The 27,665-nt window shown below is 33.6% G+C and overlaps 1 protein-coding gene across 1 annotated transcript in view; it reads right to left on the bottom strand.

Moving 5' to 3' along the window:
• The window catches only part of LOC145245776 (dynein axonemal heavy chain 6-like), a 265,159-nt gene that overhangs the window by 189,400 nt on the left and 48,094 nt on the right, over positions 1–27,665 (bottom strand). Inside the window, exons 18-24 of the mRNA XM_080107390.1 lie at positions 26,404–26,541; positions 22,525–22,678; positions 17,964–18,235; positions 13,784–13,996; positions 8,877–9,062; positions 5,082–5,278; positions 394–577 (exon numbers count right to left, since the gene is read on the bottom strand). Of these exons, the coding sequence (XP_079963516.1) occupies positions 394–577; positions 5,082–5,278; positions 8,877–9,062; positions 13,784–13,996; positions 17,964–18,235; positions 22,525–22,678; positions 26,404–26,541 (1,344 nt within the window). The remainder of the gene's footprint in view (positions 1–393; positions 578–5,081; positions 5,279–8,876; positions 9,063–13,783; positions 13,997–17,963; positions 18,236–22,524; positions 22,679–26,403; positions 26,542–27,665) is intronic.

Here is a 27,665-nt window from a genome sequence, read left to right as displayed (position 1 = left end):
ATAAACAATAAATAACACCCAATATAAACTATTTTAATATCATTGGATAGATCGATAAATAGATAGACAGATAGATCGATAATAATTAATTTCACTTTTAACCAAGTTATTATCTAACACAACAACACCAAAGCCAGCCTGATCACCTCCATCTGCTGAGTATTTGCTGAGCTCCCACTGACACTTGTGGAAAAGGCATACTCCCAGTTCCAGACCCGTATTGAGGTAGTGATTAAGGCTAAACGTGGCTACATTGAATAAATGTCTGCTCCACTACATAATCAAGTTACCTGAATTGATATTTTCCATAAAAGTTTTAAATTAAAGCTGTAGTGTTGTTTTCTTCAGGGCAACACTTTTATCGTTCCTTTGTGCATAAAAAATAATACATACCTGATTAATAGATTGAACACAAGATCTTTTAACAAACTTTAAACCTGCGTTCACATAAGAGTCAAAAAGTTCTAAGATGAAATCCTTGGTTTCTGCTTTCACCTTAGAATCAAATTCGTTGAGCCATGTTTTCACATAAGCAGACCACTCAAACTCTTCAGGGTCCATAAAAACCATTCCACAACTGAAAACAACATTGAAAAACAAACAATTATTTTTTATCAAACTATACTTGTGCAGAAAGTCATCTTTGAAACAGATTTCATTGCATATAGTTACATGCCAGTGACATTCACAGTAGGCAAGTTGAACTGGCTTCCTCTGAAGGAGGAAAGTCAAGGGAATATTAAATTCCTTAGTCGCAGGTATATCCTGGTCAGGGGAGATGAAGATGTTAGGTTTTTCAGTTCTTGCAAAGAGATGTCGAGGTTCTCCTAAATACAGCGCCTGGTATTTCCAAATGGTCACCCATCTGTTACTGATCAGTATCAATGTTTCTTAACTTTAGTTGTCTAACAAGAACCTGTATGTTAACGTAGTTATGCCGTATATCATTCCATACAGATAGATAAGGAACTCTTTAATCTTTTTTTTTCATGGCTTTTCATGTGTACTCACGAGTACTAATTTCTTCACATCAATGGAATAACAAAATTTCTGTTCTTTTAATGTTTTTTTTTTTCAAATTTCTGTTTATCCGAGCGTTTCTGATTTTTTAATGGAAATTTTCAAGGAATCGTTTATGAATAGCGTCATTAAATCTCACTTTCCTCTGCTAATGTGTTATTCTTCTAGATATATGAATACAATTTTTTTTACATGAGCATCACCACTTATCAAGGCCAAGAGGCCACTTGAGGATAAGAGTTAAAGAGTGTACAGTAGAAATTGGACAATATAGTAATTGTTAGTAATGGAAATTCGGTAAATATGTTTACTTATAGATGGAACAGCTCATCAAAAACTTGTTTACGTTAGACTTGAAGACAACCATATTGTAGTCAGCTGGAAAGCAGGAAAACTGAAGACAATTCCATAGGCGCACAGTTCTAAGAAATAAGCTTTGTTCATGGAATCTACGTTTATGGTTAGGCACAGATAAAGAGTGGGGGAAATTGTTGATAGTCTTTTTTGCTAGAAAGATGTTTCTTGTGAAAGTTTGGCGAGGGGGGACCATAGATTGGAGCTCAGTCGAGCACTTGCCATGAAAATAACGATAAAGCAAAGACAAGCTAGCAACATCTCTTTTGTGAGATAGAGGTTGCAGGGGAGAGAAAAGGATATCCCTTATGAGGCTACAAAGTCTATTTTGAACTCTATCAAGGCAGGATAAGTCCTTTCTAGCAGCTCCTGCCCAGATGTGGCAACAGTATTCCATCCTTGGACGTACCTGGCTCTTATATAGATAGAGAATAGCATCAGCAGTGAGATATCTACTGGATCGATAAAAGGATCCCACTATTTTTCCAGCAGCCTTGGCAACGGATTTAATGTATGTGTTCCATTTCAGATCAGGAGTAAATGTCAAGCCCAGAAGCTTGTCAAAACATGAGGCTTCCCCAAGATGAGAGCCATTCATTTCAATTGATGCCAGATGTGGATCAGAATGTTGATGATGTAAAGAGAGAAGCTTGGTTTTAGATGCATTAAAAGTAACCAGCCACCTCTTTCCCCATTGTACCGCTTGCTCAAGATCAGAGGAGAGAGAATCAGAGAGAACTTGGTCGTTTACGGTCTTAGATGTGCTACCATAGATAGTAGTGTCATCAGCATAAATGTCTACAAATGATGTAAGGATGTGATTTGGAAGATCATTAATGTAGATCAGGAAGAGAGTTGGGCTCAGGATGGACCCCTGAGGGACTCCAGCATTAATACAAAGAGCTTCTGATTTCTGCCCATCAATCACTACTCTTATGAACCTATTAGAGAGAAATGATTTAATAATTGAGAAGAAATTTCCAGCTATATCATAGCTGGAGATCTTGTGAAGTAAACCTCTATGTCATACTCTATCAAAGGCCTTTGATATGTCAAGAGCAATTGCCCTATAAAGGTAGCCTTCGTTGAGAGATTCGCTAATCCTATGAGATATAACTGTAACCACATCTCCTGTAGATCTAGCAGAACGGAAACCATATTGTGTGTCACTAAGAAAATTATTTTTGCTGAGATGGTTCATTACTTCTGTATTTAACACAGATTCCAGCAACTTACTCATGACGCACAGGAGACTTATTGGCCTGTCCTGAGAGGGAGATGACCCATTACCTTCATTCTTAAATACAGAGCATACTGATGAGATTTTCCAGGGTGATGGGAAGCAATTCTCCTTATGATAACGTTTAAACAGTGTTGTAAGGATGGGCGCTAGTTCTGGTAGTCTTTCAAGTACTATAATTGGAATACTGCCAGGGCCAGTTGCTTTACTGGAATCAAGGTTAACATAATTTCAAATAAGATTAGAGAAATTCTAGTCAACAATGCAAAAAAAAAAAAAATGATATTGAGAGTTCTTCTATGTGGCACTTGCGATACGTCTCACTAATGCCCATTTTAGAAAACTGGAATTCTCCATGCTGAAATTCATTTAAGTCTACTGATATATCTCCAGTGAACTCAGGCACATAAAGATAAACTCATACACATACACAAAACGGAGCTTCAAAACGGACTTTCTAGCTCTTTTCTCTACCTCTTATCCAAGAACTTTAAAACTTCTGAACAAATTTTGGTCTTTCAAAGTATATTTTACATTTCTGTCAAATTGTTGATATAAAAATATTTTGTTTGTAAACTCATCTTTTATAGTTTTGTTCCTCAAATCTCATTGTTGGAATAGATTTTGCTAACTGGCGACCTATTCATAACATTCAGGTTTTCATCTACCTTAGCAATTTAACTGCGTGTATATTGACTTTTAGTGCTGTTCTAGGCGCTTTCTAAAGACGTTAAAATCACCAAAAATACACTACCTGTAGACAGGAGGGACGCTACATATTTTTATGTTTGATATGATTATATTATATTTCTTTATGATAATAAAAAAATGAAAATAATAAAGAATTAGTGTATTTTATTAAAAAGAATTGAAAAAACTTTTAAAAAATAAATAACAGAAAATATCTAGTGATTAAAACTATTTAATGTTTTTTTTTTTAATTCTGAAAACTTGTATTTGTGTATAATACGTTTAATAGTGTTTTGTTTATGATTAATGTAAAAATTTCACGTATTATACACGAGAAAATACGGTATACTGGTTTATGAAGCTGTTTTTCCTATCACATAACTGATGTTTGGTGATTTGACAATAAGGTGGAGGCAACTGACTGAAAAAAAACCCACATATTTGCTTCCCAAAGTAAATACTCACCCAAGATGCCAATCATACTCAACACATCCATTTTATTCACTGAATATTTACAAAACGAAAACAAGACTTAGAAAACAAAAGCATGAATTCCGATTTGTTGAAATTGTAAACTTTCGCCATCAAGTAGGAAATAATGGCGGCAGGTGGCATAATTCTCAGATCAAATAAGTTTTGCACACAATCAATCATTTTGTGCGAACGAGACAGAGAGACGAGACAGACACGTGGGTGGACGCACTGGACGGATAAGATCGAAGCCGTAGACGAAATTCAACGAATGCTGCCGATAATTTTTCTCAAGTAAAAAGAAAACATTCTTTTTTTTTTAACTTTAGACACGAACATCGTTTTCAATAAATCGAACAAAATATTTAAATCTGTTTTTTTTTTTTTTTTACTTATTTTTCCTCTGTAAATTGGAAACTAACAATTTATTCAAACCATTTTTGGGGGGCAGAGAGACGTTTGCTTTTATTGTGAATTTGTAGTGAGACTGAGATGCGATTTGGGCGACCGCTAAAAAGCAACTGTGTCGAATAGCTACCCTTTTTCTTTTTACGCTTCGTTGGGATTTGCTCATCTCTTCACTTTCAAAAGCAAGTTAGTTTTTACAGAGACGTGTGAACTCAAAATAAATTACTAAAAATTGTAATTTTCTGAAAAACCTTAAAAAGGGAAGGGCAAAATCTTGCTGACACATCGGTTTTCATTAGATCACCAAAGTTAAATGACGGGAAGCCCGGCCAGTACCAGATGGATGACCATTTGGGAATGCTAGACGACACTGTATGTCATCTTCCCATGACTGAGATATACATGTGGCTGGGGACCGCTTGTGAATGTGATACTCCCTGTAAACTTTCTCCTTTGGAGGAAGTTGGCATAGTCTGCTAAGGACTAATAACAAACCAGGTATTACTGGTTCGTTGTTTTACTGAAATAAATGTTAGGTCAGATATATTATGTAAACTATTAGATAGTGTGTTTTCACATTTGTTGCAAATAATACAGACTGATAATGTAAATTAAGTGACTGGAAAGTCAGAATCAAACATAGATTTAATAGATTCATTACTATTCAAGTCTAACATGAAAAGCTGAGGACCGCTTGTGAATTTGATATTCTCTGTAAATTTCCTTATTTTGGAGGAAGCCGGCATAGCTTGTCCAGGGCTAATATCACACTAGGTATGAGGGACATTGTTTAATATTACATATAAAATCTGCTGTAAATGTTTAAAATAGTATTATAAAACTTAACTAAAATTTCATTAAAAAGCATATTAATTAATAGAAAAAAGTGATAACATACCGACTAACAGTGGCAGGAGAAGCAACGGCAAGATTTTCCACTTCAAATACCATACGTATGAATGGCGTCAATTTGATCCTTTCACTGTTTGCTAAGCACAACATTTTGTTGTCATCAAGAACAGTATTTAGGTTCTCAATCCAAAGAGCATCAACTGGACCATCACAAATTACCCACTGGTGATCTTCTTTTGTGTCCTGGAAATTATCACAAAATAAATTTTCTAAAAAATTAAGTTATTTGACAAAAAAGACATGACAAATTTATTTATGGTAGTGTTGGATAGGTACCGGGCAACATCGGAAAATATCGGATGTAGGTACACACGCAATGCCAAAGATTGCCCGACTGCTGAGCGATGATGTCAGCTTACATTATAATCGCGAGTTGAGGTCATGGAAAATGATCTAAAAACGGAAACAATGGGACGTTCCACATTCTAACCTGAATTGAAATTGCATAAAATGCAAAACAAAAGAACAATCGAATTCCGATTTATGAAATGTAAATAAAAAAACTGATAACAGAGATGACAACGATGGAAGAGTGAAGATATTTCTGCACTGCATTACACACGTCAATATCGACCATTCGTCACCTGTCTGTCGATTTTTAAATAAAGCTAAGTTGTTTATGGTATTCGTTCCTCTGCTTGCATATTGAAACTAACAGCGTGTATATGATTCCACATATATTTAACAAAGGGGCAACTTAAAATTATATAGATGTCACAAAACATTAGACAACTCTTATACAGGGTGACCCCCCAAAAAACAAAAAACATAGAAAGTATATCTAGAACATATGCTGTAGAACGGAGAAAAAAAAAAGGCCAAAGACCCTAGTGTTTTTATGTGATGTATTGAATATAATAAACTAGTTATGACCAAAGTTTCATTTCATTCGGACAAAGCACTAAGAAATGGGGCCTAATTAGAGTTCGGGCCCGTTTTTTGGGGGTCACCCTGTATACACCAGTTATATAGATCCGACTATATAACAGTAGGTGAATCTTTCAAATCAAACCTGAAAGCTCAGAGGAATGGTGGGTATTCCAATTTATTGTTTTCAGTTAGACAAACGGTCCGGACCACTATTCTTGATTGTCTATTTATTTTTAAATTCTGAAATAAAATAAACTTGTTAACATATACACATCTCTGTATTAATAAAAACCACTGGACTCATGAAAAAACTATCTGGCAAATATACTTGGTAAACAAAGTGCAAAATTGAAGTGTTCAACCCATATAAAATACTATTATCAGTTTTTTCTCATCAGCATTTAGCAGAGAAGATATTCCGGAAGCCTGTGTTCCGTATATTGCTTTGAGGACACCATAAAATCTCTTTGAGATGCATATCTGCATATTTCTGTATTTCAAAAGATTTGTCATTGAGCCATTTATCTTGTATTCAATACAATCTTGCTTGAATAATACTGAGGATTTTTGCAAATGCTTCCTCTTTTTGAAGCAGAACTGGTTCTGGCTGAAGTGTGTTGTGACACTTGTGTTTTACTGTGAATAATCCTTGTATCTCCTTGTGATTCTCATCAAGCCAATCCTGATATTTCAGACGGCTCAAATAATTCCGGCGATGAAGTATGTACAGATTCCTTGAAGACTGTCCAGTCATCTTTAATATTAGAATGAACAAACTGTAGGTTTATTGGCTACTATGCAGAGTCTTAGCTTGGCGATAACAAGTTTGTGGTCTGCCCAGCACTCTACACCACACATGGCCTTGGTAATCAGAACATCCTGTCTGGCAACCTTTCAAAGGCAAGTAAAACGGGGTGAAAGCCTTTTGTAAAAGTTCATGTATAACCGATTTTTATGAAATTTTAACAATAGTTATAACCGCTAATTAATAAGAATTACTCAAATTTTAGTTTCTTTGGAGTAGTTAAGATTTTAAAGGTCATAATATGAACACAACCTTCCATTTGAAAATTCAAATCAGATTTTCATTGAATTTGACCACAGCCATTGAGCAAGATTCCCTGAATTTCAGTTTCTTATTAAGACCCCTTAAGTTTAAGCCTTAAGTTTTAGATATTTTCTAAAATCAAAATCATGTGATAGATTTTGATCAAAATTAGAATAAGGATTCTAGACATAAGACTTAGTTTCATTATATCTGGATTTTAATCTTTGTAAAAGAATATAAAAGTGGTCTGTTCAGGAATTAATTTTACCTATCCTGGAACAGATATTCTCCTAATCTCTTTCTCTCTCTCTCTATATATATATTGTCATCCACATACAGTACTGTTTCGTTGTATCACAACTCATCAGTGCGGCTAGACAAACACCTTTCCCCAGCCGTGGATTGAACCTACAACCGTCGCATTGACAGTCGGCAGCTCTCACCATTCGGCTATGAATCAGTGCCGTAAATATTTCTCCTAGAGTGTGTATTAATCCACACCCTCCCGAACCATCAGCTTGTTTACAAACAAATTAAATTTATATATATATAATTTGTCAATAGTTTTAAATAAAAAAAATGGGGAATTATTTTCTAGAGCTCTTTTGACCAACATCCTGTGAAGAGATCATTGTTGACAAACAAAATGTAAAAGTAAGCGTGAAAAGGCAAAAGTGAAGAAAATAAATTGCCTATGAAATGGGAAAAAGCGTTTAAAATAAATCGATTTGAAATATCGATTAAAAACATTTAAAAGGCATTAGTTTAAAAGCGATAAAAAGCTTACTAACTTTTCCCAAAACGAATCAGTAATCTTATAAAGTGTTCTGTTTGTACAAAGAATGCTAAATCAAAACGATAGCGATGGATTCCAACATTTTGAACTGAGAAACGGAATAACTGTAAGTTATGTTGACTGACACAGCAAGCATTATCAGCTAAATATTAGTCTATGGAAGATTCCAAAGCTGAAGAAGAAGTGTGACACAAGGAACCAGGTTTAACCTGTCTAATTTCGGTGGGATGTTCTGGTTTATTCGTGTCTCCAAATATAATGTAGTTTGCCCAATATAAGTAGGTAGATAAAAAAACAAAGGAAATGAAAAGAAAAGGCTAAAATTAGAAATAACTACAACTATTAAACAAGTAGATTTCCTTAGATGTTATAATTAATCTAGAGAAAGAACTTTCAATGTGGACAAACAATCGAAGTCTCCTGTTCTGCACACATTTCCTATACTGTCCTGATTTAATCTTCCATTGAGGTCATTAAGTCTTTAAGACTAAGATCATACATTCATCGTATAATTCTTATATAATTTCTCCACATGCAACGCATGCCGTCAACCTTCACTGGCCAAGTTTCACTTCCATACATCATTACACTGCATACACATGTCTGATAGACGCTTCCCTTAGTTGACAGTCGTAATTCAAATACGATCAGACAACTAACGTATACCTTTACCAAGATCACATCCATTGACATCGTTATAGCATTTTTCTGTAGTAGTTTCTTGTAGCCTACAACCACTCTCAACAATTTCTCCATACTCTCTAGCTGTGCCTAAAACTATGCTTTAATTTCACGAACAAAGTTTCTTTCATAGAGCTGTACACCTGTGGAACTCTGTACCACATGGCTGCTTTCCAGCTGACTACAACATGATCATCTTCAAGTCCAATGTAAACAAGTTCTCTTTTGAGCTGTCCTCTTAAATAATCAAATTCTATCTAATTTCCACCACTATAGATCATTACGGTGTTGTTTCATCAATCACCTGGCACTCATTAATCCTTATCCTCAAGTGGCCTTCGGGTCTTGATAAGTGGTGACTATCCTGTAAAAAAAATTGTACTTACAGCGACAGCAATCCTGACAATAATCGCCATCAGTCCATCATGCCATTCCATAGTTAATTTATTGATACCACCATACAGCTCCTCCATGTCGATCGATTTGGGGTTCATAATATGACAGTGCACAGGTTTAAAGAATGGGTCCTTCAATTTTGAAGACGCTAAATTCGTCAATGTGGTTTCAAGAACCTGGATCAAAAGATACAAATTTATTTAACGAAAGCTTTAAAAAAATATATCTACTAACAACTTGTTGTTGGTTGGTTGGTTGTTTTTGTTTTATGGCATATCAACCCTTTTCAGGTTATTTAATGCCGAATCCAAAGATTTTGAAGAAAATTTTTTTAATAGAATATATTTGTTGTTTGCAAGTCGGTTTCTATTAAACCCATAGTTGGGACCCTAACAGGTACTACCACTCCGAGTCAGAGTGGACCTGGGAGCAATGGTAATTAAAGGGTGGCTCCACACTCCCCAAAGCCCACAAGCTGTGGCCTCACCACTGGATATAGTTTAAGGTCATATCCAGGACCCCCATTGAGGGACTTTTACCCTCTGCAGGGGGGGGGGCAGTCGGCGTATTCTAAAGCCCCACCGACAGGGCCACAACTTGTTGTCTAAATTTAAAAATGCACTTATAAAGAGAAAGAGATTTTAAGCGAAGAAATACACATGGTGCATGAGTTAAACATAATTGTGATGCTAAATATACATTATTATTATTATTATTATTATTATTATTATTATTATTATTATTATTATTATTATTCTTATTATTATCATTATTATTATTTTTATTTTTATCATTATTATTATCATTATTATTATTATTTTTATCAATATTATTATCATTATTATTATTTTTATTTTTATCATTATTATTATCATTATTATCATTATTATTATTATTATTATCATTATTTTTATCATTATTATCATTATTATTATTATTATCATTATTATTATTATTATTATTATTATCATTATCATTATTATTATTATTATTTATTATCATTATTATTATTTTTATTATTATCATTATTATTATTTTTATCATTATTATTATCATTATTATTATTTTTATCATTATTATTATCATTATTATTATTATCATTATTTTTATCATTATAATCATTATTATTATTATCATCATTATTATTATCATTATTATTATTATCATCATTATTTTTATCATTATTATTATCATTATTATTATTATTATCATTATTATTAATATTATATTATCATTATTATTATCATTATTATCATTATTATTATTATTATTATTATCATTATTATTATTATTATCATTATTATTATCATTATTTTTATTATTATTATTATTATTATTATCATTATTATTATTATTATCATTATTATTATCATTATTATTATTATCATTATTATTATTATTATCATTATTATCATTATTTTTATTATTGTTATTATTATTATCATCATCATTATTATTATCATTATTATTATTATTATCATTATTATTATTATTATTATCATTATTTTTATCATTATTTTTATCATTATTATTATCATTATTATTATTATTATTATTATCATTATTATTATTTTTATTTTTATCATTATTATTATTATTATTATTTTTATTTTTATTATTCAAAGCAGTGGTTTCCAACCCCTATGCCCTGACCCATTAATGTGCTGCAGAATAATTATTGGTGTGTCGCAAGGAGATAATAGCTAGAAACCATTTAATTTTATTTTGTGTAATAAAGACGCTTAATTTCTTAATCATGATGGCGCCATTCAATTCAGAATCGCCGAATTTCTGGAATCTAAGCATTTCGCGCATACTAATTGGTAAGCGCTTTTATGGTTTATATTAGTGATGGGACGATTAATTAGAATATCATGCGTTTTTCAAAGTATTAGGAATCGCCATTGGAGCCGAATAATTCAGACTCGATTTCAATACCAAAACAATATCAGATATTGATTCTGCTTAATAAAGACATTTAATTTCTTTATCATGATGACACACTCAATTCAAGATTTTATTGCAAAAATGTTTTATGAGTTGAAAATATTTTTTTTTTTGATAATTGTACCCTTAAAAAGTTAAACAAAAACAAGCAGGTGTTTGGAGGTGTGTGTTGAGCAAAAAGAAAAAAAAAGTAGGCTCGAACCTGTACCATGAAGGAGGACAAGAACGGGAAAAACGTGACGTCTTTCTTTGCTGTTACGACCACTGCCAAACCGGAAGTGACGTAGGTTTAAATTAAGGCTAGACAATTGAAAGGAGAGGAAAAAAAAGCAACCCCTCACTGTAGAAAAGTGCCCAGTTGAGGGTGAAGAAATTAATGTTTTTAGCCAATTTTTCAGTATTTGTCGTCTGAAGCGTCGAGCTTCAAAACGATACTGATCTTGTGAAAATCCGCCACCTCTGTCAAAAATTTTAGGTAGACATGGAAATATACATACATATATTTATATATTGGTAGCTGAAATTTTCGACCCAAAATCGATCTAAAATTTACAGTGTTAGACTGAAAATTGTCGGAGGAGTTTGGTAGAGTTCTCAAAGGTCAAATCGTTGAACTTGAATCCCTTAACAGACAAATTTCTGTCCAAAAATGGATTAAACAGATTTTCCCAAATCTCAGTACCCTGTATATCAAATTTCGAGTCTGTATACTGAAAATTGACAGAGTTATTGTGTAGGGAAATGTACACAGACACATAGACAGACAGACACTTTCACACACACACACACACACACACACACACACATATATATATATATATATATATATATATATATATATATATATATATATATATTCAATACCAGACTGCAGGGTTGAAGGTGACTTCGCAACTGTGTTTTAATTCTTTGATCAGCAATAATTACCATATTCTACACTGAAGATTGAGTAAGCAACACACACTAATGCTTGTAGGTAAAAATAATAAACCTATCTATCTATCTATAAATTCGTTTTTCTTTTGTGTGTATTGATATTCATATTAAAAACCACATTTTCTATTTATTTAAAAAGAAAATACAATGTTGTTATATATGGGTCGTAGAATTGCATTCACTAGTAAAAGATTTAGCTAATTTGCATATTCTTTTAAACATTCATTTGAATTAATTCCCTTTTAGTTTTTTCGGTTTTCTTATGAGATGATCATCTTTAGTTAACTATTACGGGTAATTATATTCATGCAGATATTCTACATGATTTATACTTGCATAATATTTGCGTAAAAAGTGTATAGTAAACAGAAAATTGTTTCCATATATATTTATCTATAGGTATATATTTTTGTTTAATCTATAAAAGTGAACGTGTCTGTGCGTGTGTCTGTCTTCTGTGTACATTTTCCAACGCAATAACCCTGTTAATTTTTTATATACAGGTTACTGATATTTGGAAAAATCTTTGTAATCCATTTTCGGCCAGAGCTTTGGCTGTTAAGGGATCCAAGTTCAACGATTTGACCTTTGCGAACTCTACCAAACTCCTCCGACAATTTTGGGTCTAAACACTTGAAATTTTAGATATAGGTTCCTTGGACAGGGATCTAACTTAATAACTTGATTTGAGCCCAAAACAATAAATGTTAAGGAGTCATAATAGGGGTCAAAGTTTAAAAACAATTTGACCTCTGCAGTCTCTACCAAATTACTCAGAAAATTTCTGGTCTAAACATTTGAAAATTTACATAAAGGATATTCAGAGATAGGGCAAGCTTTTTAATCGGTTTGGGTCGAAAATATTTAGTTACCAATATATAAATTTATGTATGTATGTATGTTTGCATGTCTACCTAAAACTTTCGACAGAGGCGACGGATTTTACCAAGATCAGTATCGTTTTAAAGTCCGACCTTTCATACGACAAATATCGAAAAATTAGCTAAAAACATTAATATCTTCATCTTAAACTGAGCACTTTTCTACAGGAAAGGGGGGGGTCGCTATTTTCGCCGATATTTTTGAAAGTCATCCTCTCTTTTCGATTGTCTCGCCTTAATTTTAAAAAATGTCACTTCCGATTTGGCGGTGGTCGTAACAGCATAAACGTCAGGTTTTTCCCCCCGTTCTTTTCCTCCTTTGCGGTACGGGTTCGAGCCTGCCTTTCTACTACCACTTTTTTTTTTTGCTCAACATACACATCCAAACACCCGGGCAACACCGGGCTGAAATGCTAGTATTTAAATAAAAAACATTGTTATCGCCCCCCCCCCACCCCTTTAACAAGGATTGGACCTCTATGAGAATTTGTAAATAATCCTAAACTAATTAACGAGTCATTATGAATTTTAGAATGTAGCTGCTAAGCGTTATGGGATCGTAATGTAGGCTATATTTTGTTTAATTTAGTTTTATTCAAATGGGATAAAAAGGGGTGGGATTGGATGGAAGCCCTACATGAAAATTTAGATACCTCCGATTATTATGAAATTTTAATAATGAATACTAGACATAAATTGATATATAAAAGTTTGGTTTCTTTCGCATAATTAAAATAGGTTTTAGGAGTCATAATATGGGCACAACATACCATTGAAAATTCTGATATATCAGGTTTAACGATGATTATGTACCAAATTTAAGGTCCATAGTCATTATATTAGGAAAGATTCACTGAATTCCAATTTCTTCTTAAAACTCCTTAAGCTTAAGCCTTAAATTTGAACATTTTCTAGACTAAAAATCATGCAATGGATTTTAGTTAAAATTGGAATAAAATATTCTAGACACGAGATTTAATGTCATCATATCTTGTTTTTAATCTTTGTAAGATGATATGAAACTTGTGCAAAACTGTTTACAGAATTAATTTTACCTATCCTGAAACAGGTATTCTAAGTTACCATATAAGTTTGGAATGTTTCTCCCTTTTTATAGTAAAAGTTACACTTACATTGTAGACTGTTGTCTTCCCGCCACCAGTTGGCCCAACCAGCATGACGCCATGACGAACTATCATGGTTTCATAAAACTGGATAACTTTTTTAACAATAGTCATGATTGGTTGTAATTTTTTGCCTTCCATCACGCTGATAATTTCTGTCTGTAACACACCATAGTCGTGTTCTGGAATTATAATTCCTGGGAACAGATCTTGGAGAATTGCCTGAAGTATAACAAAATATTTTATCAGAAAATAGAAATGCAAAGAATTAAAAGCTCAAGTGGTATATGTTTCGATGGACATGGCCAACTTTAAGATACACATTGATGTTGAGCATTCGATAACCAATCAAAATACATAATATATACGCGTGTGTCGTAATCGTGATAGATTTATAATTTTTAATAATTATAATCTTAAATCAGTGTTGTCATTTTGACAAAGTGTGTGAACGTGTGAGCGAGTGAGTATGGAGGTATATCACACATCCCTAACAGTTCAAAAGTATAATTAATATAAACAACAGTTCAATAACATATGGTCTGCTTAGGATACAGATCAAAGGACAAACCTCTTTACAATTTCTGGTTTCTTTCGTTCCCAGAGGGTGGTACTCGTCTTGAGCGCTGTAATAAAATCTTTCTACTCCCATGCAAGCAGTAACGCCAGACACGCTTGTTATATTACTGTTCAAAATACCTTTATTTTCGGATGCATTGTATTCGGAGTCGCATTTCAAGCTGTCTTTACTAGTTTCTACATCTCAGCCACAATGTCCTCTGCTTAGTTTTTGGAACGTAAGTCAATGGTGATATCAGCGAGCATACCGCTCGGTAACTCAACTTGACTCCCAATCTGAGTGACTTAAATCTCAGATTTTCGTTAGTATTAAAAAAATATATATTTTCTTTGTTTAATTGGTTTTGATCTAGAAATTTCATCTAGGACAAACAGCATTCTTTATTTACAAAAATGTTTCAAATGCAGGTTTGCTGCTATCTTTTGGTCAAAGCCTTTTTACGACAAAATAAATTGGTTAAATTTCAAACAAAGGTAATTTATATTTCTGGCAGTGTTCTTAGATATGTTTTGTACAGAAATTCATCCGATAAGTATTGAAAATCGAAAAATCCAATCTAAAAATAGTCTTTCTTCTCGTATAGATAAACTAGCAGTTCAGCCCAGCTTGGCTCGGGTCCTATGTTCTGTTCATAACTTTATGTGCGTACTAGCAGTTCAACCCAGCTTTGCTCGGGCCCTATGTACTGTTCATAACTTTATGTGCATATATATATATATATATATATATATATATATATATATATATATATATATATATATATATTAAAAAGTTTGACTCATGTCCATGTAATCTATATCTAAAATTTCAAGAGTTTAGACCCAAAATTGGCGGAGAAGTTTGGTAGAATCTGCAAAGGTCAAGTCTTTCAACTTTGACCTCCTAGCAGCCAAATTTTCACCCAAAAACTGATTAAAAAGCTTGCTGCATGTTTGAATATCTTTTATGTGAAATTTCAAATGTTTAGACTCAAAATTGGCTGAATAGTTTGCTAGAGATCCCAAAGGTCAAATCTTTTGACCTTTATCCCCTTGGTAGCCAAATTTTCGTCAAAAAAAAAACTATTAAAAAGCTTGTTCTATGTCTGAATACACTGTATGTAAAATTTCAAATGTTTAGACAAAAAATTGGCTGAGAGATCAAATATTTTTTAACTTTGACCCCAATTTTGACCCCTTAACATTTATTATTTTGGACTTAAATCAAGTTATAAAGTTAGATCCATGCCCAAGGAACCTACATCTAAAATTTCAAATGTTTAGACCCAAAATTGTCGGAGGAGTTTGGTAGAGTTCTGAAAGGTCAAATCGGTGAACTTTGACCCCTTAACAGCCAAATTTCTAGGCGACAACTGATCACATAGATTTTCCCAAATCTCAGTACTCTGTATATCGAATTTCGAGTCTGTAGACTAAAAATTGACAGAGTTATTGCGTAGGGAAATGTACACACACACACACACACACACACACACACACACACACACACACACACACACACACACAGACACGTTCACTTTTATAGATATATAGATAGATATAGAAAAAGAATTTTTACAGGGGAATATTTTATGCTGCACTAGTGTAACCTTGGCCGGTATAATATAAAATATTTCTCTGTAAAATTATTTTTATCTATAAAAGAAGAAAGATTATTTTTAATATCGTCAAGCCTAAATATACGCTGATATGATGTGTAAACAAATACAGACGGAATTTGATGAACGACCTTATCATTATTTAAAAAAAAATTTTGCGAGTTAGTCCACTGGGCAAATTATTCCTCGTAATATGCAGTAGCGTCCAAAAGTTAAGGAACTGTCGATCATTTTCTTTTAAATGACTTCTAACTTTATCTATGAAAAAGGGAGAAAAAAAGTTTTGGTGAATTTTCCAATGTTTAATAATGGTAGTTAAATTAAAAAAATTATTTTTTATTTTTGAATTTGAATACATATTAGTTTTTTTTACATATAAACAAATTTAATTAAATTACTGATGTCCAAAAGTTAAGGAACGGGGGAAATTATCAATGAAAAAACAAAGAATCCTTTCAGTATTTAGTGAAAAGACCCTTGTTTTCAATCACACTATGGTATCTTTTGCTGCAAGACAACTAATCGTTCACATGTTATAGGGGAGATAGTATTCCAGGATTTTCTTATACATTCCCATAAATCATCAAGATTTTTGGGTTTTTTCGGTGGTCTTATCACCAATAATTTTCCAAACATTTTCAATTGGCTTAAGGTCGGGTATCTGAGCTGGCCAATTCATAACGCAAATATTGAATCTATTTAGCTCTTCTAAAACTATTTTTGCTTTATGGCATGGTGCGCTGTCTTGTATAAAGATATCAGAATCAGAAAGATTAGGAACCACATATTCACTAATCAATTCTCTGTACATTCAGGCATTTACTTTTCCATGAATCCTCACAAAGGGGCCAGTTCCTTTTGAAGATATTATGCCCCATACCATTATAGTACCCCCCTTTAAATTTTATTGTATTTTTAATGCACTTAGGGGACAGTCTTTCTCCATTTTTTCTCCTGACATGTAGTCTTTTGTCTGATCCGAAAAGAGTGCATTCAGATTCATCACTAAAATTAATCATTTCCCATTTTTTTCCCCCAAAACAAATGTTTTTTGGCGAATAACAATTTGGTCTTTTTATTTTTAATAGAAATTAAAGGCTTTGAGCATGGACTTCTTGAAAATAATAAAACTTCGTTTAATCTCCGTGAGATCATTTGTCTGGAAATTTTTTGTCCAGTTTCGGATGTAAAATCCTGAGATATCGAAACCACAGTTTTAAAGCGATCAGAACAAGATGATCGAGTGATTTTTCTATCCTCTCTCTTAGTTGTTTTTTTCTTCTCAGTCAATGGTAAACTTTTTTTTTCTATTTTCAATAACCTGAAAAACAACGCTTTTAGACCTGTTCAATATTTGATAGTTAATATGTCAGAAGAAAAAATGGAGAAAGACTGCAATCCTTTATCTATGTAAGAGCCAAGTACGTCTCTAAATGGAGTACTGTTGCCACATCTGGGCAGAAACTGCTCAACGCGCCCTATTCAGCTTCGACAATCTATAGGTGATGCCCTTTTCCTCTTCCATACAATCTTTTCCCCACAGAAGACACGTTGCGAGACTGTTTCCGCTTTATCGTTAGTTTCATGACAAGTGCTCGTCTGAGCTCTAATCAATGGTCTCCCTCCTTGTCAAACTTTCACAAAAACACTCAACTATCTACAACCACTATCAGCAATTTCCCCCAGCTCTATCTTTGCCTAAATCCAAACGCAGATTCCATGAACAAAACTTATTTCCTAGAACTGCCTGCATGCAGAACACTGTTTGATTGACCTGCTTCCTGGCTAATTACAATATAGTAGCCTTTAAGTCCAATGTAAAAAAGTTCTTGTTGAGCCGCCCCTTAAATAATCCAAATTCTATCAAATCTACACCATTACCGATTATTACACTACCATCTTACATTCATTAACTCTTATCCTTAAATGGTCGTTGGGCCTTGATAGGTGGTGACTCTCTTGTAAAAAAAAAAAAATCTTTCTGTCTATTTTATATCTTCTTTTTTTGTTACCTGGAAAAGCACGGCATCTTGTTTAAGAAATTTCGGGAGGTTGCTGTCCCTCAGTGCTCTGATAAGGACAGCGTCTTCATTTTTATCTGGATTCTGCTGCTTCAGGGAACCAGCCATGACTAATACGGACTTCAAGGCTCGCATCCCAAAATCGTAATGATCTTGTTGCGACAGTTGCTCACTGCACAATTTATACATTTGTGTCATCTTCTGGGCGAGCATTTTGGAAGCTTCAAATCCTTCAGAATAAAGGATTACCTCAGCAATCAAACCTAAACACACAGAAAATGCGTTAACACATAATAATAATAATAATAATAATAATAATAATAATAATAACAACTACAAGAATTATAGAAATTTGATGATCACTTAAAGAAGTTTAATAAACACTAGTGTTAAAAAACATTAAATCTAATAACAAAATAAATCTTAACAATCGAACATAACGGCACAAAAATATATTAACAAAATCTGAATAATATGAGGACTGTTCAATAGGTAATGCCCCTGACCCTCTTCCAGTTGTCTAATCTAGCTAAAATTTTGCATGTGCAATGATTTATATCTCTATGGGTTATGCAGTAAATTACAGGCGTTTGAACTGAGTCATGTGTAATGGAGCTTATTGAGTATTACACAGTGATGTGTTTTTTTTTTGTATTTGAAAGGATGCACACCACAAGAGATTTTTGATGGAATGAAAGAAACGTATGGTAATGATGCCTCATTTTATGACTTCAAATATAGCCGGAAACATGCGGAAAAAGTTCCCAGACCTTGTCATTGCCCTTTTGTCATTGATGAAGTATCTGTTAGTCAAGTTGATGCTGTCATTTTGGAAGACTGACGTGTGACTATTCGTCAAATAGTCCAAGAGGTCAAGATTAGTACAGGGTCTATCATTCTTAACCATTTGCACATGCATAAGGTGTTTGCCAGATGGAATAAATTTGAAGATATGCCAAGAAGATGAGTGAATTTTTTTCAGCCTGGATCTATCACTATGATCCAGAGACCAAAGCCCAGTCAATTCAGTGAAAGTATTTGGACTCACAAGCTTCGAAGAAGGCCAAGGTGCAGCCCTCCGTTGGCATGGTCATGCTCGCAGTCTTCTGAGAGCAGGACGGAGTAGTGATGACAGATTTCCTAGCAAAGGATACCACAATCAGAGGAGTATATTATGCTTCACTTTTCAGAATCTCTCAACATCAAGAGGCTAAGCAATAAAGCTATCCTTCTCCTACAAGACAACGCTCCAGTCCATAACATGAATGTCAACAGATCAAAAGCACGGATGTGTGACTATGAAATCCTTCTCAATACCCCTACTTTCTTGACCTTGCACCTCCTGACTTTCACCTCTTCCCCAAAATGGAGTTGTTTTTGAAAGGAAAGCGTTTCCCAGATGATGTAGCTTTGATTTCCAAAGTCATGTCGTGGTTGGAGGATCTTCTACAAAAATAGTCTTCAGATCGCCATTAAAGAGAGAAATGAGTACTTCTGGATGGTTTCTATGTAAAGAAAAGCTAAAAACTGTGCAAGCTTCGTTGTTCTGCTACTATGAGAAGTGGGTCGGGGCCATTAGTTATTGAACATCCTTCGTAACAACGTGGCTAATTAAAAAGGTGTTAATAAACATAACTGTTAAAAAACAATACAGTTTAATAATACAAGTAATAAACGCTAGTATTAAAAATTGTTTAACATTAATATTTATTCCACCCTAGTATTACATATTAATTCACATTTCCTTTAATTTCTGTGAATGATGTTTGCACAATATTTCTGATCTTCATACATTTCATATATTTTATTAGTTTTAGTTAGTTGCAATGCAAACGCAATGCAATATTTTTATAATTTTTGAACATAAAAGAAACAGACAAAAAATAGATTGACAGTGAAAGATGGAAGACAAAGGAAAAGAAAGGAAAGCAACTACTTCTGTCGTGCTGATTGTATTTATAGAGACGGTTGTAGTTATGACTATTAATATGAAGATACATATCTATATATTAGTATTGAATAATGTTCGTTTAGCTAACGATTATTTACTACAAAAAAATGTAAATATTAGGCTGGTGCAAAAATAATGTCGTTTTTGACGTTCAACTATATAAATATAAACGACATTATTTTTGCACCAACCTAATATTTATGCAAACAACTATTACTATTTATTAGTAACAATAGTTATTATGTACATATTGGCCGTTCTCTTTCTGAAAATAAAATGTCTCATATAACCTAGAAGGAATTTTTCTTCATTGACCGAGGACAGAATAAAATGAAATATAGCATCAGAACAGATAATGCACTTTGCTAAGAGATTGTCAGTCTGTTCGCCCATTATGCTTAATCCTTTATGCCCTAAATAATGATGTAGATGATTAAAAACATATTTATTGTTAATTTTAGTTAGCTTAAAGGGTAATGGTACCATGATTTTAAAACTTTTTCACTACAATGATCTTTCATTATGAAGTTTAATAGTTAAACTACCACTGAGAATTTTTGCATTTCATAAACTTACCTTGATTATTATCCATAGTGATTGAAAAAAATGTATTTATGACAACAAACGAAATCCTCCACTCTCTAAGACAGATGGTGGAACACTGAATGTAAGCAATGGACAGTTGCAATCTGGAGGTATCTGGCATCTACCCAGATACTGGAATAATCTGTACAAGGCATATTTGAATCAATTCCCACTTTATTTATGCCGTTATGTTCATTGATTTACGACTGAACAAATTAGTTCAACCAGGTTATATAGGGTTCAGTTTGAATCAGCCTTTTCATGAATGTGTCAAATTTAAGTTTAAAATAGTATTTTTAGTTATGTTCATACATCGCTTGCTCATCAGTTAGTCCGCCAATCTGTTTGTCACTAAAATTGATTGAAAGGATGCATCCATCAAAATTATAAAACCTTGAAGTTTAAGAAATTAATGCTTGGATTTGAGAGATTATGAAAGAGTTGTGTTGTTTCAACGGTTATCAAGACTTCTATGATACGTGAAAGATCAGTACCATTACCGTATGACATTAGAATACCATTTACAAAAGTTATTTCTCCGTTATGTTAAACTTTTGCTATAATATGAGAACTACGTGATTTATATATGTGAAAGGAACATGGATTCTAACTTACATGTTTTTTTCTTAACAGTTCAGTTCTTGTAAGTTAAAAAAATACTGGAGCTGAGATCGAAACCAAAACCTAAAGACAGTGAGTCAAGTACGATAACCATTAGGCCAACTTGACACGTTTAAAAAGTCTTCTGAAACTGACTTATTTTTAACATAAGGAATCTGTCATGTGAACGATTTGTGAAACAGTTGACAAACCGATAAATATCTGATGACCCCATGCACCCATTTTAAAATTTGAACTCTTAGCAGACAGTTTTTCCGGACGAAAACCGATTAAAAAGTTTTCCACATGTCTGAATACTCTATATACCAAATTTCAAGTTTGTAGATCAAAAATTCGTTGAGTATATAGGTTGAGAATTATCCTCACACACATTCTCACTTTTATAGATATATAGATATATTATTAATAAGTGGCTTGGGAAGTGAGAAATTACGGGAAGAGAGAGAGAGAGAGAGAGAGAGAGAGAGAGAGAGAGAGAGAGAGAGAGAGAGAGAGAGAGAGAGTATAAAACCCAGGCAAAGACACATGTGAGCAGATATTATTTTCTTATATCTGGGATGGTGGTGGAGGTAAGTTATTCAGGATAAATTCTGCAGTTTTCAAGTTTGGATGCAATGTTGAAAAGAGATAAATTCACAATCTGAAGTTTTAGTTGAATCGAGTTGTTGTCCTGCGTTGGTTCTGGTTTAATTCTAAGACAAACACAACGGTTACTGAGCTGTCATTCGCTCAATAAACAAAAAATTAAACTATTTGTTTGTTTTTACTACAAATTAAAATATTATTTTCTATACTATAATAAGTACATATAGTATAACGTCACCTTTGTAAAAGACAACTTGTAATAGTGTGTGTGTGTGTGTGAGAGAGAGAGAGAGAGAGAGAGAGAGAGAGAGAGAGAGAGAGAGAGAGAGAGAGAGACCATTTTTTGGATGACAAAATAGAAAAAGATCTGTTTAACATTTTTTTTTAAATAAAAATATGATAAGCCTTCTGTAGATATTAAGTGATATTGTTATTAAAGTGTTGCAACATTTTTGACATAATAGGAAGGTAAGACCACATTAGATTTGGGCGATTCTATTTATAACTACGTGTGATAAGAAGGAACCAACGTCAGAACAGCTTTATAAAATAGACCGAATCTTCTTGAGTTTTTGCAGTGTTATTTTTTTGTCGCAAAACAAGAAGACCACCATTTATTCTTTGCTTAGAGAGGTTTCTCTAACTGGATTTATGCTGCTATTCTTATTTTGCTTGCTTGAGAGAGAGAGAGAGAGAGAGAGAGAGAGAGAGAGAGAGAGAGAGAGAGAGAGAGAGAGAGGAAATACACAAAAAAGCAAAAAAAAAAGAAAAATACTGGTTTCCTTCCAGATGTGTAAAATAATAACTCACAATAATCAGGCACCATCATTGAGATTGGTCGGAAAAGTGCCTTCAAATTATCCGGAAGTTCCGTACGTCCAGCATAACCAGGATTCATTGTTATAAAAGTGGAACAGTCTCGTCTAAGTTTAATTTCTCGACCTTCAAACATGAATCGAGATACCTGCAAATAGAATTGGTCCCAAAATTAGCAATATTGCAATGTCTGTCAAATGAAACAAGATGAAACTTCCTGTTTTTGTTGTTGTTGTTGTTGTTGTTATCATGAATAAAGCATCAACAAGATAGAATAAAAGTTTATTACATGAGATAATACTCCGAACGTATGGTCTGTTCTATTATACGATTGTGAGTGCTGGACAATCACCTATAATTGCACCACACGATAAAGACTAGAGGCAACTGAAACTTGGTTCCTGAAGAGAATTTGGAAGATATCTTGGACAGAAAAGAAAACAAGCCAGGAGGTATTAAAAATGGCAAACACAGAAAGGTCTCTAATAAGAACAGTATGAAAAAGACAAATGAGATTCATGGGCCATGTATACAGAAAAAAGCGGAACAGAACAGATTAATTTGACAGGAAAGATCATGGGTAGAAGAGGCAAAGGACGACAGCAAGAAACATACGTTGACAGTCTGAATACCTGGGCAAGATCAAAAATAATGAGCAACAATGAATTCATGAATGCTTCGAGGGAGAGGTAGATGGAGAACAATAGCTGTCAATGCCTGTACAAGGTAGGGCACCAATTGATGATGATGATGATGATGATGATGATGATGATGATGATATGAGATATCAGCCTCTTTTGCATAACGGTTAGCGTTTGCTATTGGTCTAGTTATTTCAAAGACCCTCCAAAAATGTTACTTGATACATTCTTACGAAGCATTCAGTATTATAAAGTGAGGATCAAGAGTAAGTGGGAGAATCCAGGTAAAAGAGTGATATCCCTCTTACATCTTAGCGTAGCAACCAATAAAAATGATGACAATCTTACTGTAGATCACTATTTATTACACCAAAATACCTACAGACACTAGTGCTTCTTCCTTTTGAAATCATCAGTGCAGGAAGTTATGATTTTTGCTGGTCATGGGATTCGAACCCTTCAACGAAGCCATCTTTGTCTCCATTTGCAAGGAATATAAGCACAGGGCCACTATCAACCGCAAACAATATTCAAGTGAATTTAAACATCGATGATAACATGAACACTATTAAATGTGGATCTACAATGATAACATCAGGCTGCTGAAGCCATTTTACATCAGACAACTACAGGAGCTCCTCGGCCTTCATTGGTGGTACAAGGTGTTCCATTCAGAGATTTGCAGGAGAGCTGGAGTTGCCCCTCTACAGTTACTCCTTATCCATCGTCAGCTTCCATGGTTGAGCCATGTCATCGGGATGCCCTTAAACAGACTACCTTGAAGAGTTCTCTTTGGTCAGCTCCCTTACAGCTGACTATACATCAACTGCCCAAAGAAACGCTATATAGACTGCATCAAGCTCACCCTCAAGCACTGCAATATCCCCTTCAATATATTGGAGACTTTGGCAACAGACAGAGACAATTGATACTTCACATGTGATAGTGGGATGGCCTTCTTCAACAGCGAGTATGAGCGTCGCCCACTGAGACACCGACGAGCAGTGACCACTCACCACCAAAACCCAAATCCTGTTTTTATGTGCTTTATCTGTAGTGTAGATCACGCATCAGGCTTTATAGTAATCAATGGAGTCACAGAGTCAATAAAAAATAAAAATGATGAAGAAGACGTCATCATCTACATGGATGGACTACCATAATTAACTAACAATGATCGAGTGAGTGAAGGTCATCATCTCACACGAAGGCCAACTGACTGACTTTTCATTTACAGACAGTTCTCAATACTTAAGAAACATTTTTCTTAAAGGAAATAATTATAAATATTTTTAATACTTCCAGACACTAGTGTTTTATCCTTCTGCAATCATCAGATACAATTTTTAAAAATTGTAACTTCACCTATTATTTATAATTAGCAGTCGCCATATTGTGTTAAATTCTATACTAGCTTAATAATTAGCAGTCGCCATATTGTGTTAAATTCTATACTAGCTTAATAATTAGCAGTCGCCATATTGTGTTAAATTCTATGCTAGTTCAGTTTGACAGATGATTATCACTAGGGCTAGGACAACAGCATATTCTTTTCATTGTTTTAACTCTCGAGTGTGTATCCGTTGATATCTTATATGCTTTTATATAGAGTGATGTGGTTCTCGGTTGATTAACTGTGTCTAACTGTGTCGGATATATACCCCAGAGTCAAAAAATATGAAAAGAATATTCTGTTGTCAAAGCCCTAATCATCACTCAACATATGCACTGTTTCTTTGTCTTACTATTCACTATTCTAATCTGTCTGTAATTTTTACTTCTAAAAAACACAAAAATAAGTTAAAGGTTCCCAAAATTCATGCTACAATTGTCTGCAAAGACCTATGGCATAACGGATAATGAACTCGGTAAATTCAACAGTAAGTCACACTTAAGTTGCAGGTTCAGTCCTCAATGCAAGCAATACACAGAATAGGAGTGCAGATTACTTAGGACTTCTGCCCGGTTATGGAACGAGAACAAACTACCTCCTTGGATTAAATAAAGGATTCTGTTAAAAATTTTGTGCAGGTTCCCGAGTTCGACAGAAATGTAACAGAATGCCGACGCTTCCAATACTTGTCATTGAAATCAGTGAAATCGCAAATTCGTCAATTAAATCGATTGATTCCTTGTCCTAGTCAGGGACCCACCACCGTGCATCAGGAGGATGCTTCACATGCCTCCTTGCAGTGACTTAGTCCATAATACATATAATTCTACATTGTACTGTAAAGAATACACTGATGATTTTATAACATTATTTTTATATAATGGCTTGAATTGAAGTTTAAAGTTCAAAAGTCAAGTACCATGGTTCAATTGTGTGCTAAACAGAAACATTTATTTCAAACGCGCCCCTGTCTTATAAAAAAAGATACTGTTGATTTTATATGCAGTGCTTGTGCGGTGATAAAACTAATCAAACGCACTTGTGATGTTAGACTGTATAGGGTGTTAACTTTAGTCAAAATCGCATTGTTCCTTCTTTAATCAGATTTTTTCAATTATCGATTTTTGATACTTATCAGAGGCATTCCAATACAAAACTTATCTATGAGCACTTCTAGACTCATAAAGTGTGTTTGAATGAAATTTCCAATAATTAGCCCAGCTGTTTCAGAATCAATAGTGGACGAACACACACACACACACACACACACACACACACACACACACACACACACACACACACACACACACACACACACACACATATATTATATACACACATACTCACATAAATATGTAAAGAGAGAGATAATTTGCATTTTGTATACGGCCCTTTTCATTTCTGGTCTGCCCTGAATATTAATTCAGCTTGCATAGCATTATACAGACATTTCTGATATGAACGGAGTTATACAAACATTGGCTACAACACCAATAAATAATGTTTTGGTTCAGAATTTTCCTTCTTCTATAATAGTTGCCTAATCTAGAGACCACATCTAGAAGGAAAGCCATAGCTAGGAGAGTTGGATTCATATATTTCCCAAAAATATGAGTTAAAGTGATGACAGCTCCATCAAAATTCAAAGATGGTGAGCTTAGTTCTTTTATCCGAAATCCTACCACTGGACCAATTTCGAATCGATAGATAGAAGATTTGTAATAGAATACCATTAAAATTTTACTTTTGAACTGGCAACATCTTCAAGAAGAAATTAATTCTTTTTACTCTTGTTCAAAATAATTGGAGATGAATAATGTTTTTGTTTTTTATAAATACCCGTGCAACTTTGGCATTTCGGATGGTGATCAGCTGTTGAGCAATGACAGAGAGCACTTCAATGTCAATTCGATTAAATTCATCAAAGCAGCACCATGCGCCTGTCTGGGCCAAACCAGAGAAGAAACGACCCATCATCTGAAATCAATCAAAATTTATTAGCAATATTCAAAGATTAAACAATGCAACTTCAATAAAAGAAAGAAAAAACATTAATGTTAAGTATTGAAAAAGTATATCAAAAGGAAAAAATAGAAAACCAATTTTTTTTAACTAAAGAGTCACCAGTTATCAAGGCCCAAAGGCCACTCAAAGATAAGAGTTGGGGTTAGGTTTAGGGTTGAATGAATGTCTGATGGACAGTGAGATAACACCGTGATGATTTGTAATGATGGTATTGATTGGGTACAATTTTATTATTTAAGAGGGTGGCTCAACAAGAATTTGTTTACACTGAATTTGAAAAATGTTGTAGTCAACTAGGAAGAAGCCCTGCGGTATAGTGTTTCACAGACAGGTAGTTCTTGAGAAGAAATTTTGCTCATGAGATAGAGAAGAATAAAAATTATTGATAGTGGTTGTAACTAGACGAGTTTTTGTTATGAATTTTTACAGAGGGAGAGGGAATATAGATTAAAGCTCAGCCGAGCACCTGCCATAAAAAGAAAGATAGAGTAATAAAAGACTAGCAACGTATCTTCTGTGATGATTTTCGGTAAAAATAATTGCTTTATTGCTTTTTTCTGATTTCTGGAAATTTCGAACTGAACCGTTTATTTAATTTACTCAGCTAAATTGTTCCATCATGCATTTTAAATATCGAGTGTCTTAGCTCCTTTTTGCTTAAGTTGCTTCACTTGAAATTGAACTTAGACTTTTTAGCCCATTAAAAACGAGCCTATTAAAAACGAGCCAAAGTTATATCCCATTAACTTAGAATGATTACTTTATGCCAAATTCCTAGAATAAGTGTAGTATTGTGTTGACTAATTCCTATTAATCCTTAACTGTGCATCAAACAGATACCCTAATACTTAGTTTGCTGCACTTGTCATAACAAAAGTCTATAAAAAATTTCATTCAGATTGGCCAAATAGTTTCTGAGAAAATGTCTAAGGTAAATGTGGTATTATAGTTACTAATCCTTATTAATTTTTAACCGTGCAATAAACAGATACCATAATACTTAGTTCACAGCACCTTAGCATAGCAAAGGTCCATACAAAATTTCGGTCAGACCAGACCAATAATTTCCAAAAAAA

This window comes from Euprymna scolopes, chromosome 23 (assembly GCF_053919585.1).
Source record: "Euprymna scolopes isolate OS-2025 chromosome 23, ASM5391958v1, whole genome shotgun sequence".
NCBI lineage: Eukaryota > Metazoa > Mollusca > Cephalopoda > Sepiida > Sepiolidae > Euprymna > Euprymna scolopes.
This window is presented reverse-complemented; position numbering and strand designations above follow the sequence as displayed.